We start from the raw sequence: 12,514 nt of genomic DNA, 5'->3' as shown, positions 1-12,514 counted from the left end.
CCACCACCCTGGGCTACTTTCCCAATTATAAAGACTGTTGTAGCCATAAAGGGTTGGGGTGGGCAGTCAATTTCAGAATAATGAGATGTCCAACAAACACATAAAAATGTGTCCATCTATCCATAATCCTCTGGCCATATAGTATAAATGAATTTATACAGAGGCAAATTAATAAAGCCAACTAGGGTACCCATTGTGGTCCAGGATGGTCATTTCAAACCCCAACAGGATAGATTTGCTTGTAAAGAATAAACAAGCTGTTTCTGAGAACTCCGGACCGCCGTGTTTAATTTCAGCAGAATAATAGTGGATTGTTGTACTTGGCATCAGCCATTCAGTGTTAAAGAAGAATATACAAGTTGTGGTAACTGGCAAATAGACTGTAAGCCCAAATTCCAAAGAGCTTCTAATGGCTTTCAGGAAATAGAAATGTAAAGCATTTTTTTTCTATTCCAGGGAGTTTGTGAGTCTAAATTTCTTTAAAGCCAAATGCACCTAATAATTCAGCTTTTGTGCTAGATGATAGAGTGTTAAAGCATTGCATAGTCTCTTCTTTATCTTTTGGGGACTTTATTGGTGAGATATCTGCATTGAGTTCCCAGCTCTGCATGCCTGCTGTGCCCATTACAGAGGCTACTTATCATCCCTGCTGGATTTGTATTTATTGTATGTAAAAGGAGCTGGGCCACACAAATACGGGAAGGAATGGCCAAAATTCTCAAGTGAGCAGAAATAAAAGCAGGAATTATGTTAGTGATATCTCACGTTTTTGAGTTTTCAGCTCACCAGATGCTACTCGGTCATGACACCAGGGAGAATATCTTTAAAATTGTAGGAAATATGTTTTTAAAAAGACAACTTCTTTGAGTAGGCACGATAATGGACTCTTAGGTACGGTAAGAGTCAGCATCAGCTAAAGCAGCATTGTTAATGCAAGTAATTAAAGTGGAACACTTTTAAAATGTAATGAGTACCAAAAACAAAATTTTCTTTGGTTTACCTGAGCACAGGCCATGGTTTGGTAACAGCACAATGCTTTTACCAGCCACTTAGAGGGCAATAATGGCAAAATTAGGATTTTACTTTCTGGTCTCCATTACAGTGTGCTTTCCTGTGCATGCCATGGGCCATCCTTTTCCAAATCTTGCCGTACTGTGCAGCCAGGAAAGCTTAACAAACCCCTTCAATTAGAGGAGAGCTAGTCATGTGACTTTGACAGGTTTCATTTGGTTCTTTCCAATTCTTGGCTATGCAAAATCGCATGACTAGCTGAACAAAACACCAAATCCTTTGGAATTTGCCCAATTTTAGGTTATCCAATCTGTGCACCTGGAGATCCATTCCAAGGTTTAAATGAATTTAAGAAACGTTTTTAGGAACTCAAATATATTAGCTGTTTTCGGGAAAAAAAGCAGGAATTATTTTATACAAACTAAAAATGCTGATATTAAAAGATACAACAAAATTATTTTTCCAGGTCTGTAACCATGAGTACAATCACAAAGAAGCTATACTGACTCTCGGGGTTTTTAATGTTTACCTGTAGACAATTGTTTCACACTTTTGTTTAGATCGTGTGCCACGAAGGGCCATTTCAGATTTCACTGCAGCAGTCTCTGCAGGTTTAACTGCACCCCGAACCACTCCCATTCAGTTGCACCGTTTTGTGCATACGTTTTTACATGGAGTGGATCACAGCACTGTTACTGGAAGGGACAAGTCACTTCTTGATGCACATTTGCCTTTCCTCTGATGCAGATAGAACCACACCACAACCACAAGGGCAACACATGCAAATGTGTTACCCTGCATTGCAGTTTGCAACGCTTAGTCTCTTAGCAGCAGCTTGCTATGCACCCGGATGCAGATAACCATAAGATTTTCCACTGCAAGTATGAAAGGGGCTGAACCTCTTAAAATATGTTAGGTGTTACTGGCCTGATTTTTAATATAGAGATTAAAAATCCAAATCTCTTGATATATTATAAACACTGTTTGGCTAAACATTTGGGAATAGCTGAATATCTCACCTATATAAAATGTACAGTTTATTCCAAGATTATGGTCATATTATGGAGTTATCGTCCACCCCATTTCCTTTGTGCAATTATACCAGCCTTCACTCTTCTATGAAGGCTTTCCCTATAACTCCACATATCTTTGGAGTGTGAAGAATTCATGCCTATTTTGCCAAAAGAACATTTGCAGGGTTGAAGTTAGGGATTTGTGCAGGCCATTCTTGTTCATCAAAACAAAACTACAGTTTTGTAAAAATACCCCTTGCTAAAAAAAAAAAAAAAAACTTGAATTAATTAATTCTGACAGATATCCATGTACTTTTGGTTATACAGTGCAGAGTTCTCATCTTTATGACCCCATACCTCCTAACCTGATTTTTATTTTCCAATAACCTTTCAACAACTGTATAGCTACTTCTAAATCTTTTAATATATACTAAAATAAAAATCAAACTGGCTTTTTTTACTTTTAAATTGTTATTTGAAAATTTAGTCTATCGTTTAATTCTGTGCACTAGTGAAGCAACAAGCATTATTGTTTTCCTCCTACTGTCTTGCCTTTAGCTGATACGAGGCAAAGTGAACCGGCTAATTAAACGGAAACCGTCGCCTGTAAGGAAAACTACAGAGAACATTTCAACCCTTGTCATGGATGACCTGAATGACCAGGTAAGGATCTATTGGGTTAAGGCTTCTTTTTCAGCAGTGACAAATTTTATGTATTGTTAAGTTATAGTTTATTGACGTCAAAAACGAAACCATATCTATAAGAATACAATAAAATGCTTTCTGGCATTTTGAAAAGAAATCTTAACTATATATAAATAGCATCTGGGTTTTAATTATGATGTTTAGTAACATTTTTTTTTTTAAAAATTATCTTTTGTTCAATTTCATTGCTACTGATCTCCTGCTGTAACTTCTTATTTCCATGCATCCCAATTTTTAAGGCCAGGTTTCCTGATGGTGACAACAGTGGGGTATTTCTATGTACCACACCTTGGCACTCCTAGTTTTGATCTGCAATAGGAGAGCATGCACAGGGTGAAAATAAGAACAATTGGAAAATGGGGATGGAGAATTGTCACCTTATAATACGAGTGAATATTAATGGAGGGGGTCACAATGTATTAGAACAACAGGAAAATGGGGATGGAGAATTGTCACCTTATAACATGAGTGTGCCTGCACAATTATATTCTTTATTAAATAAAATAAATCCAAAATCCAACAGAAGGATGAGCTGAAGGATAACATATCCCTTAAATTATTTAAAAGCTATCACTGCTATCAAATGTCACCACAGGAGGTTTTCTCTTTCATTCTTATTCCAATGACAACTTAATTTTTTGTAATAACCTTTTCATAAGTCACCTTCATAGTCTTGGAGAGGGGTAACCAAAAGGGTACCAACATCCAGGATCCAATACAACCAAGACACCTCCCCCTTTATCATAAACAATGGCATCATTAACATATAAAAACTTTGTACAGATACTTTGGCTCTGAAATCATGTAAAATTTAATTATAGGCATCCCAAAAACATGCATCTTTAATAACCCAAGATGGACCTAAACTCAAAAATTAAAAAGTATGCCTAGAGGTAGAGCTAATTGACAAAAGAGACATGCAATTTCTCAAAAAAAAGAGCCCTGGCTCTGCTATGCTGTACTTTGCTTGTGCCCCTTATTGTAGAGCTAGCTGCCATACACAATGTAATTTTTGTGCATGAGGACTTACATCATCAGTGGTCATCCAATGGCCAACGAGGTTTGCCATCTTCTCTGGCAACTCTGCCATGGAGTTGGTGGCAAAGATGCCACTTTGCCTCCTCTGATGCAGCAATCAGAGAATCCTGGACCCGTCATTGCTGCAGAGCGGCATGTATACTGTATATACTTAATGATTATGGCAGAACTCACCACCCCCAGTACAGTACAGTCCCTCTTTATGTTATCCAATACACTCCAAACTTTCTGAATCTATTTTCTAAAAATTTAAACATAAAAGTTCCTGAGCAAGATAGACAGTAAAAACCAAATGAATAAAGAACAAACAGGCATCTTGTTGTGAAGATGACCAGACTCACAACCTCTTAATACATGGGAATGTCTCTCAATGTTTGGAAAAAGTTGCCAACTTTGTATACAGATCCTCTTTACCTTTCTTTTTCAATCTAGAGCTCCAGTGAAGTCCATGGACGACATCCAGAAGGAGCATATGCCACCACAATGCTTCCAAACCATCATCGACATTACACACATCATGGAGTATTCGAAGACTTTGCTTGCTAGAGGCAAAATAGTGTGGTTATATCTGACAGAACCAAATCCTTTCCTTGATGAGGGAAATACACTGTTTATAAATTGTGTCCTGCCTCTCAGTGACTTCTTAGGCAACCAACATTTGGATGGACTAAGTTTTTTTTATAAGGACACACCTGAAAGGGGCCCTTGGGAAGTCTCTTATACCTGCAGATGTATGAAAACCTTAATTTCCCTTCTCTTTCTCATGTCAAGTGGGAGTCCACTTTGCGATTGCGATTGCGATATATGGGCAGTCATTCATCTGTTGCTATGTAGGCTTCATATATGCCTTTATTATTTAATCTTTTTTTTTTTCAGGAAAAACATCTTCTATAGAGGTGCAGCTAAATTATCAAGGATAACTTTAAAATAAAAGCAAAACAGTTAAAGGATCAGGTTATTTGTGATGGACAATCCAATTCCAGGTTGACTGGAGATTTTGGAAGATCTGAGAGTACTGATGTGGTTAGTAGGTACACCTATCAAGCAGCACAGTCAACTCTATTATCTGACGTTTATGAAAGGATTTTTTTAGGGGTATTGTCACACCTACAGCATTGGATAAATCCATGGGCACAATAATAATGATATGTCTAACTCATCATTCAAAGCACAGGTCACCAACTACTCAGAGTTTTACCGAGCAAGGATGATACAGGATGGAACTACAGAATCTATATTTCATCCTTTATCAAACTAAGGTCTGTAAAGTACTCCGGGTTGATTGGACTTACTGGTATGACCGATAGGAGACCAATAGAGACTGTCAATTCTGGAGTTCCTTTCATGGTTTATTACATGTAGACAGGACATTATCTCTTTCTATAATTGGGTCCTAATGGGCATTTTTTAAGCTTGATGTACTACATGCAAGATAAGACCACTATGTACGGTTAGTAGGTTGTATGTTAAATGCTCACACCCAGTAAGACTGTATACATTTTGTGTACCCCCCCATTTTATCACTAAGGAATTGTTGTTTCCTAATAAAGCGATACATGGCTAGTGGATTTCATGTAAAGGAAACCAATTTCACATTGGTATAGGAATTGAAGATAACCTCTAGAGTTGTAAAAATAATATCCCGCACAAGAGTCACATTCCAAAAAAATGTGTCAGGATCAAGAAAGAAGAAAGAAGAATTTATTATGGTGGTAAATAGATAACATATTGTGGTCGCCAGACCAGAGTCACATATTGGAGTCGGTGATACTACACATTGAAGACAGAAAGGTTGCAAATGATGTTCCATACCATTACTGAGTCCTCCCAAACACAAGATACAAGAGGATCACAAATGGTTGAGGAAACCATAATCAGGTCCTGTTGATGACCATAGGCAGACTGAGTGCTTAGTAAAGACCTAGATCAGTGTTTCTCAACCAGGGTTTCTCTAAAGGTTGCTAGGGGTTTCTTGAGCAATGAGCAATTTTTACCTTTCAGGTCAATTTAAGTGGCACCAATGATTTTTGACTATCTGTAGGGGTGACATTCTTCCCAATGGCCAACAAGCTAATATACAGTGAGCTGTGGGAACCGTAATTATAAAAAATGTCCCTTGAAGACCTGAAAGTTATTTTAAGAGTTCCCCCATGTTAAAAAAAGTCAAGAAAGGCTAAACTAGATAGTAAGGGACCTTCAGACAAAGAGGGAAATAGAAGAATTGTACAAAAGAATAGACTTTTGGTAGAGCAGCGATATAAAGTATGGTGAAATCCATTCTTAACAGTGACTCCAGCTTAGATATTGCCTTTAAACCTTGGGCAATATCTTGAAAGCTCGAAAGACATGCCAAGGATCCTAATCATTTTTGGAACATCACACAGACTCTTGGTCAGGAACATACAGGGGTTTCACCCAACAAATCTCAAGATGCCTAAAGAGCTCTAACAACTCCTGTTAGATGGAGATAAACTCTACATCAAGAAAATAATTGAGAAGAAAGTATTTCCACATGCATAGATGAAATCTCATTTTTTTCTAATATGACCTCTAACTTTACAACTTCTAAATCTTTCTAAAGTCATTTCCTGGAGGCCCTATAGAAACCTATTATTGAACCATATACTCATTATTCATAACCAAGCGTATCGCTAAACATTATAGCCATTCAAGTAATGACATTATTATTTATTTACAGATATCATCTTCATTAAATGTCAGAACTATTTATATATATTTATATTTTTGGTGGCCAGTCCTCCTTTGGATTGGTCTGTATGATAAATAATGGTGTTAATACATTATTTCTATCTTGATCTTCTAGCAGTGTTGTAAACAATGTATCCCAGATAGGTAATGACTTTGGGACAGATAATAAATCACATATAATCCAGAGAAAAATTATTTATGGTAACCAATAATATTATTTCCCGAGACATTAATGTATTTTTGATGTTTTTTCCATGTATCCAGGTGGTACTTTCCTGAAATCATTATTTCCAATTTAAAGGGGTTGTGAAAGGCTGAATAGAGTTATAACTTCTAATTATATCTGACAGCGAATATCATATATTTCAAGAAGCAAATGAGGAGTGTTGATCCTTGGCAAAGATATAAAAATAGTCTATTATACATTCAACTGAAGTGTTGTGAGCCAGTGAAATAACTCTGAACAAACAGAAGGCATGTAACCAGAAGCTAAAGCGGCTCACTGGTGCCCTCTGTTTGACTCACCTTTCTCCATAGTCTGAAATATCATCAGGAATCCCCAACAATCGTGTCACTGCAACAGGAGGTGTTAGCATTGGCTGATAAATGCAGCAAGTTGTAAAAATAAAAATGGGCATTGAAGAGTGTGTTACAAATCTTTTGCCATGTTAACCCTGAGCAATATTCTGAGAATGTTTTTATATTTGCCTACACAACTCCTTTAAGAGGAAGCAGAGCACATTTTGGGTGCAAAATTAAGGTCAAATGTTTCTTTCAATGGGTCATGATGGAGCCTTTATTTGAGTATAACTCTCTGTCCATGTAATGACTGAAGCTAAGGCAAAGAATTATTTTGATCGTCCAATATTTTAATGTTAAAATTATAAAATAAAAAGTATTTTTAAGTGTTGACTTCTCTCGTTTTAATTTTAATAATATTAATGTATCTGTTACAATGCTTTTGGCTCTGTTGATCACAGTGTTCACCCACTTCTAATCCAAATCATGAGCTCCATTGGTATCAGTGACACTGCTCTTTCTTAGTTTGCCTCCTACCTGTCTGACCGCTCCTTTTAAATTTTTCAGTGGTAATTCCTCCTCGTCTACCCTCCCTCCTTGTGGGTGCTCACCAAGAGTCAGTCCTTGAACCAGTTTTCTTTTTTCTGTTCACCTCCACACTCGGTAGTCTCATAGGTCTAAATGAAAATGTATTTATTATTAATATGCAGTATTTATATAGCTCTGACATATTATGCAGAGCTTTACAAAGTCCATAGTCATGTCACTCAAAGGGGCTCACAATCCAATTTCTCTACCATAGTCATATGTCATTAACACAGTCTAAGGCCAGTTTTGGGTGAAAGTCAATTCACCTAACTGCATGTTTTGGAATGTGGGAGGAAACTGGAGTACCTGGAGGAAACCCAATGCAAAAACACGGAGAACCTGCAAACTACAGATAGTGTCCTGGCTGAGATTTCAACCTGGGACCTAACGCTGCAAAAGCCGGAGTGCTAACCTCTGAGTCACCATGCTGCCCTTATGAGCAACCCAATCCTCCATAAAGCCAGGTCACTGCTTGCATCAAGGTTAGGGGTTTTTGCGATCAGTACCAAGGTAGGGTGCTGTGATATTTCAGGAAGTTATTTACAGCACCCTACCAGCTCAGTTTACTATCCATGGTCCGTCTGCATTGCACAAAGAAGCACCCAGTGATATTACCAAGATATGAAATAATGGTAACATAAGGAAAACATAATGATAAGAGTTCTTTGAGAATCTGAAAGGTTCTCAAATAAAGGGGCCTGATAATACATTTTTTTTAATTTAGTTTGGAACAACATGGGGTAAGTTAAGAACTCTTAAGCCCTGCTTGGAAAATCTTCTGCCATTTCCTATTACAGGGAGGCAATGGTACAGGAAGTACCACACAAATAATAATAGATGACCCCACAAAAAGTTTCCTAGAAAGAATGAAAAATCAAAAACTTCCTTATAATACTTTTAAAAGGTATTTTTTTCTTTGATATTGCATTTTCTTCTTGTCCCAGTGGCTGTGCGAAAATTAAGTAAAAATCTCCCTAAATGCAGACACAAATGGCAATTTTAACCAACTGAACACGTTTTCTGATTGCTTTCTCAAGGCTGCAGCAGATGTCTGTTTTCGAAGCTCCTAATTAAATAAGCTGGAGTTATTTGGTTTATCCAGCAATGCTAGCACAGCATGAATCTTGTGCAAATAATACATTTTCAGTTTCGCCCACCAGGGACCTATCCCTGTACGATCATCGGCAGAGTTTTTTTTTTTCTTTTGCCTTGTTCATTAGACGTCAGCCCGATTTGGGATTCCTAAAAGACGTTTTGGTGCACATAAATAAGACTTAAAGCCCGCTCCTAAAAATACACAGCTTTAAAGTAATTAGGCCAATTGTCTCGAACACACACTAGCGGCTCTGTCGTAGAGCCATTCCCCCGAGCGCGATTTTCGTTTACCTAAACGCACGTTTTTTCACTGGCGGTTAGAAACACTTTACTTCTTTCTCACTTCAAAGCCGGTTGCAGCTCGCACGAGGGTGCTAAACAACCCCGGCCTTTGTGAATACAGCGAGATGGGGTTCTTAAGAAGGGCTGGGTCTTTGAAGTTCAGGATTTACATAAGATGCAATTTATCACAAAAGAACACGTTGATATGATGTGTTCGAATGTCGGCAATCTTCCCTCGTGAGCTTAGGCAGGGAACCTAGGCAGCTTTGAAAGCTGAAAATCCGTTTGTGTGTGTGTTTTTTTTTCTAATACAGAGAAAACTGATCCCATGAGGAAGCGGCAATAACGGGGAGAATATTTACTCAATTTTTGTTTCCCTTTACACCACAGATATCCTTGGGTAAAAATAGTACTGCATATGTTAAATAAAGTTACTGTATATTAGTCTTTAAAGACCCTGTCTTTTGCCCATTAGGGTAATTGCTCTATTATTGAGATTTGATTTTTTTTCAGAAAATGAAATATAGAAAAAAAAAATACAAAATGTACAGAAGTACACAAAATTTGTCGCCTTGATATTGTTAGTATATCACTAGTATAGTATGTTAGTATATCAGTATGTGCTGTAGCTTAAGAGCAGAACTAAAGTAAAAAAAAAAAAAAAAAATCACACCTTTAATCCCACTGATGGAGGAGGAAGCGCCGGGTGCCACAATCTTCGGCCTTTTCTTCTAGTCTTCTTACTAGCCTTGGTAGCCCGCTCTAAAGGGAGGAAAAAAAGAGAGACCATCCCACTGGTCATGGGTGAGGTCGGCATTTCTTTCCCCTTAATGGGAAAAAATGCCCCTTCTGTACATGCCAGAGATAAGGCATGCGCAGACGGAGCAGCTAAGAGCCTCCAGGGATGCATGACGTAGGTATCCTGGGAGGCTCTGTACTGCCATTTAGTCTTGATCACCGCAGCGATCAAGACTTATAGGAGCGGTGTGGCACCCTCTTTTTTATATGTAAAGTAAAAAAGTTTAGTTTAGGTCTGTTTTATCTTTTTTATTTTACCTATTTTGGTTTTTCTTTCTTTGAAACAAACATCAAATACCTAAACACTTTATATGAGAAACACAATATAATTTTTTTGCCCTGGTGCATTACATTTTTCATTCTATTTCTTGTAACTTTTCACCACAACACTTTTCTCTGCTGATGTCCCCTGTAGGACCATTGTTGTGAGAAACTGCACCAGACCACCCCATGATGAATGATGCTCAGTGTTCTACAAATTACAATACTCAAATATTAACCAAGGAACCTACTTTTGACTAAAACAATTGAAAACTACACTGAGTCAGTATGGGGAGCAAAACACATAAGTAGGGGTTAGCCATTGTTGTGCCAGGTAAAATCTGAGCAATGTATTGACCTTTTTTTCATCCACTGATGCACATTATGATGGCCTTATAAGAGGAATGTGAACACATGACAACAAACCTTTTCATCTAATTACAACACATCCAGTTGGCTTCCTGCAGGGATTCTGCCTCTTCCAGCCTAGGCTCTGCTGGACAGTGGTTGCAATAGGCTTAAACCAAGTCAATTTCAGGTCCATGCTTTAATTTAAAAAATACATTGAACTAAACCTAAAAATTAAAAAAGTTGTTAACAGGCAGGTGGTAGGTTCTTTATTCTAGAAGGGCCACAGTATGTTTCTTCAGTAAAGAAACCTACCTGTCTGTTCTCAACCTTTTGTTTAATGTACACTAAGCCAGTGATTTTCAACCACTGTGCCGCGGCACACTAGTGTGCCATGAGAGATTTTGAGGTGTACAGTGGGAAAATTTCCAAGTCAGGGGTGGATCGCCATGGCTACGTGAGTCGATTGGGGAGCACTGGCTCAGTTCTGGCTCTGCCCACTCATGTCAAGGGTTGCCATAGTTCATGGCTTGTGGTAGCACAGGACAAAGGAATGCAGAGGCTCTCTATCTCTTCTCTCTGCTCTCACTCTCTGGTTGGGTGAGTCATATTGCACCTTAGCTAGACCTTTTTATGTCAATTTTTATAAATTGATGTCATATACTTGTTTCTTTTCCTGAATGCAGTATCTTGATTTCTAGTGGTTGTTAAATTCTAAATTTCAGGGGATGTAAATATAAATTCCTTTTTTGTAGAGTGGCTGCCACATGTCACTTGACAAATATTTGACAAAGGCTTTTAGCTGCCTCATTTTTTTTTCTAGCATTTTTACTCAATATTTGGGTATAACATGTTATAACCCAATATAACATATAACTGAAGCAACCATGCACCATTAGAGAATATAACTAAATGGAATAGAGATTTACATTCCAATAACAGACAAGAATGAAGAGTGCAAAAATATACCTACTAAAATATGACACCGTTTGCACAAAATGTGTTGCACTCTATTATTTTAAAGCTTAGCAGCTTTTTAGCAAGTCATGTGTTACAAATAATAGAAAAAGAAAAGGTGAGGGACTTTAAATGCAATATATATATACATATATATATATATATATATATATATATATATATAATTTTGTAGCACTGGTCAATTTCTGTGTAATTATTTGCTCGTGTGTTTCCAAGAAAGTCCTTGACAATGGCTTTGAATAATAACCAAGCATTCTTTTCGACTTCCAACATTGTCCTGATTAAAAGTTCATCTTTGATGAGCTGTCGAATCTGTGAACCATCAAACACACCGGCCTTTATTTTTTTTTCCTTCAGTTGGCAAAGCTTTAACAAACTGCTTTATCAGACCCAGTTTCATGTGCAGAGGCAGGAATATATCATTCTTTCTATCAACAAGTGGCTCATGTAGAATGTTTGGATCACCTGGTTTTAGGCCAGATCTTGCAGGCCAATTCCTTTCCACCCAATACCTCTCACAAGCTCTGCTATCCCACATGCGCAGATAACAGGGATACTTGATGTATCCGCATTGCTGACCAAGAAGGAAGAATACCATTTTAAGGTCAACACAGATGACCCAATTGTGTTGGTGATATTGCAACAACTCAATGACTCTCTTTATGTCTGCATTTTCTTCACAAAGAGAAACTGAATGGCCAATTGGGACTGACCCAAATATTTTGCCATTGTGAAGCTCCGCTTTGAGCTATCGATGAATAGTCGCCATTCAGTTGAGTTATAGATCGGAATTCCCAATTCCTCCATTAAACCAGGTATGTTATGGCAATACACAAAGCCACTGTCCGTTTTGCAGAAGTGCAATTTTCCGAAAGTACGATACCTTCGTTCCTTTTTCAAGTAAGTTTTTCTCACGCAGTCTTGATGCTAGGAGTTCTGAAGCCTTCTTCGATAGTCCTAAATCATGTGCCAAATCACTCAACTCATGCTGATCAAATCCCTTACGAATAGAGTCCTCTTCAATTTCAAACTCGTCATAACACCCCGTGCTACCCTTATATATCTCTCTCGAGACAAAGCCACGATTGCGTCAGTACGCCAGTTGCTACCATTCTGTGAACAACCTGCGCTATAACTCTCTGTGAATTACATAACATCTCCTCCTTCTC

At 37.8% G+C, this 12,514-nt stretch overlaps 1 protein-coding gene across 1 annotated transcript in view; it reads left to right on the top strand.

Moving 5' to 3' along the window:
- The window catches only part of ASIC4 (acid sensing ion channel subunit family member 4), a 178,009-nt gene extending 170,621 nt beyond the window's left edge, over positions 1 to 7,388 (top strand). Inside the window, exons 9-10 of the mRNA XM_072418026.1 lie at positions 2,583 to 2,687; positions 4,200 to 7,388. Coding sequence (XP_072274127.1) covers positions 2,583 to 2,687; positions 4,200 to 4,313 — 219 coding nt within the window. The 3' untranslated portion in view covers positions 4,314 to 7,388. The remainder of the gene's footprint in view (positions 1 to 2,582; positions 2,688 to 4,199) is intronic.
- The last annotated feature ends 5,126 nt before the right edge of the window (positions 7,389 to 12,514 follow it).

This window comes from Pyxicephalus adspersus, chromosome 7, assembly GCF_032062135.1.
Source record: "Pyxicephalus adspersus chromosome 7, UCB_Pads_2.0, whole genome shotgun sequence".
Lineage (NCBI taxonomy): Eukaryota > Metazoa > Chordata > Amphibia > Anura > Pyxicephalidae > Pyxicephalus > Pyxicephalus adspersus.
This window is presented reverse-complemented; position numbering and strand designations above follow the sequence as displayed.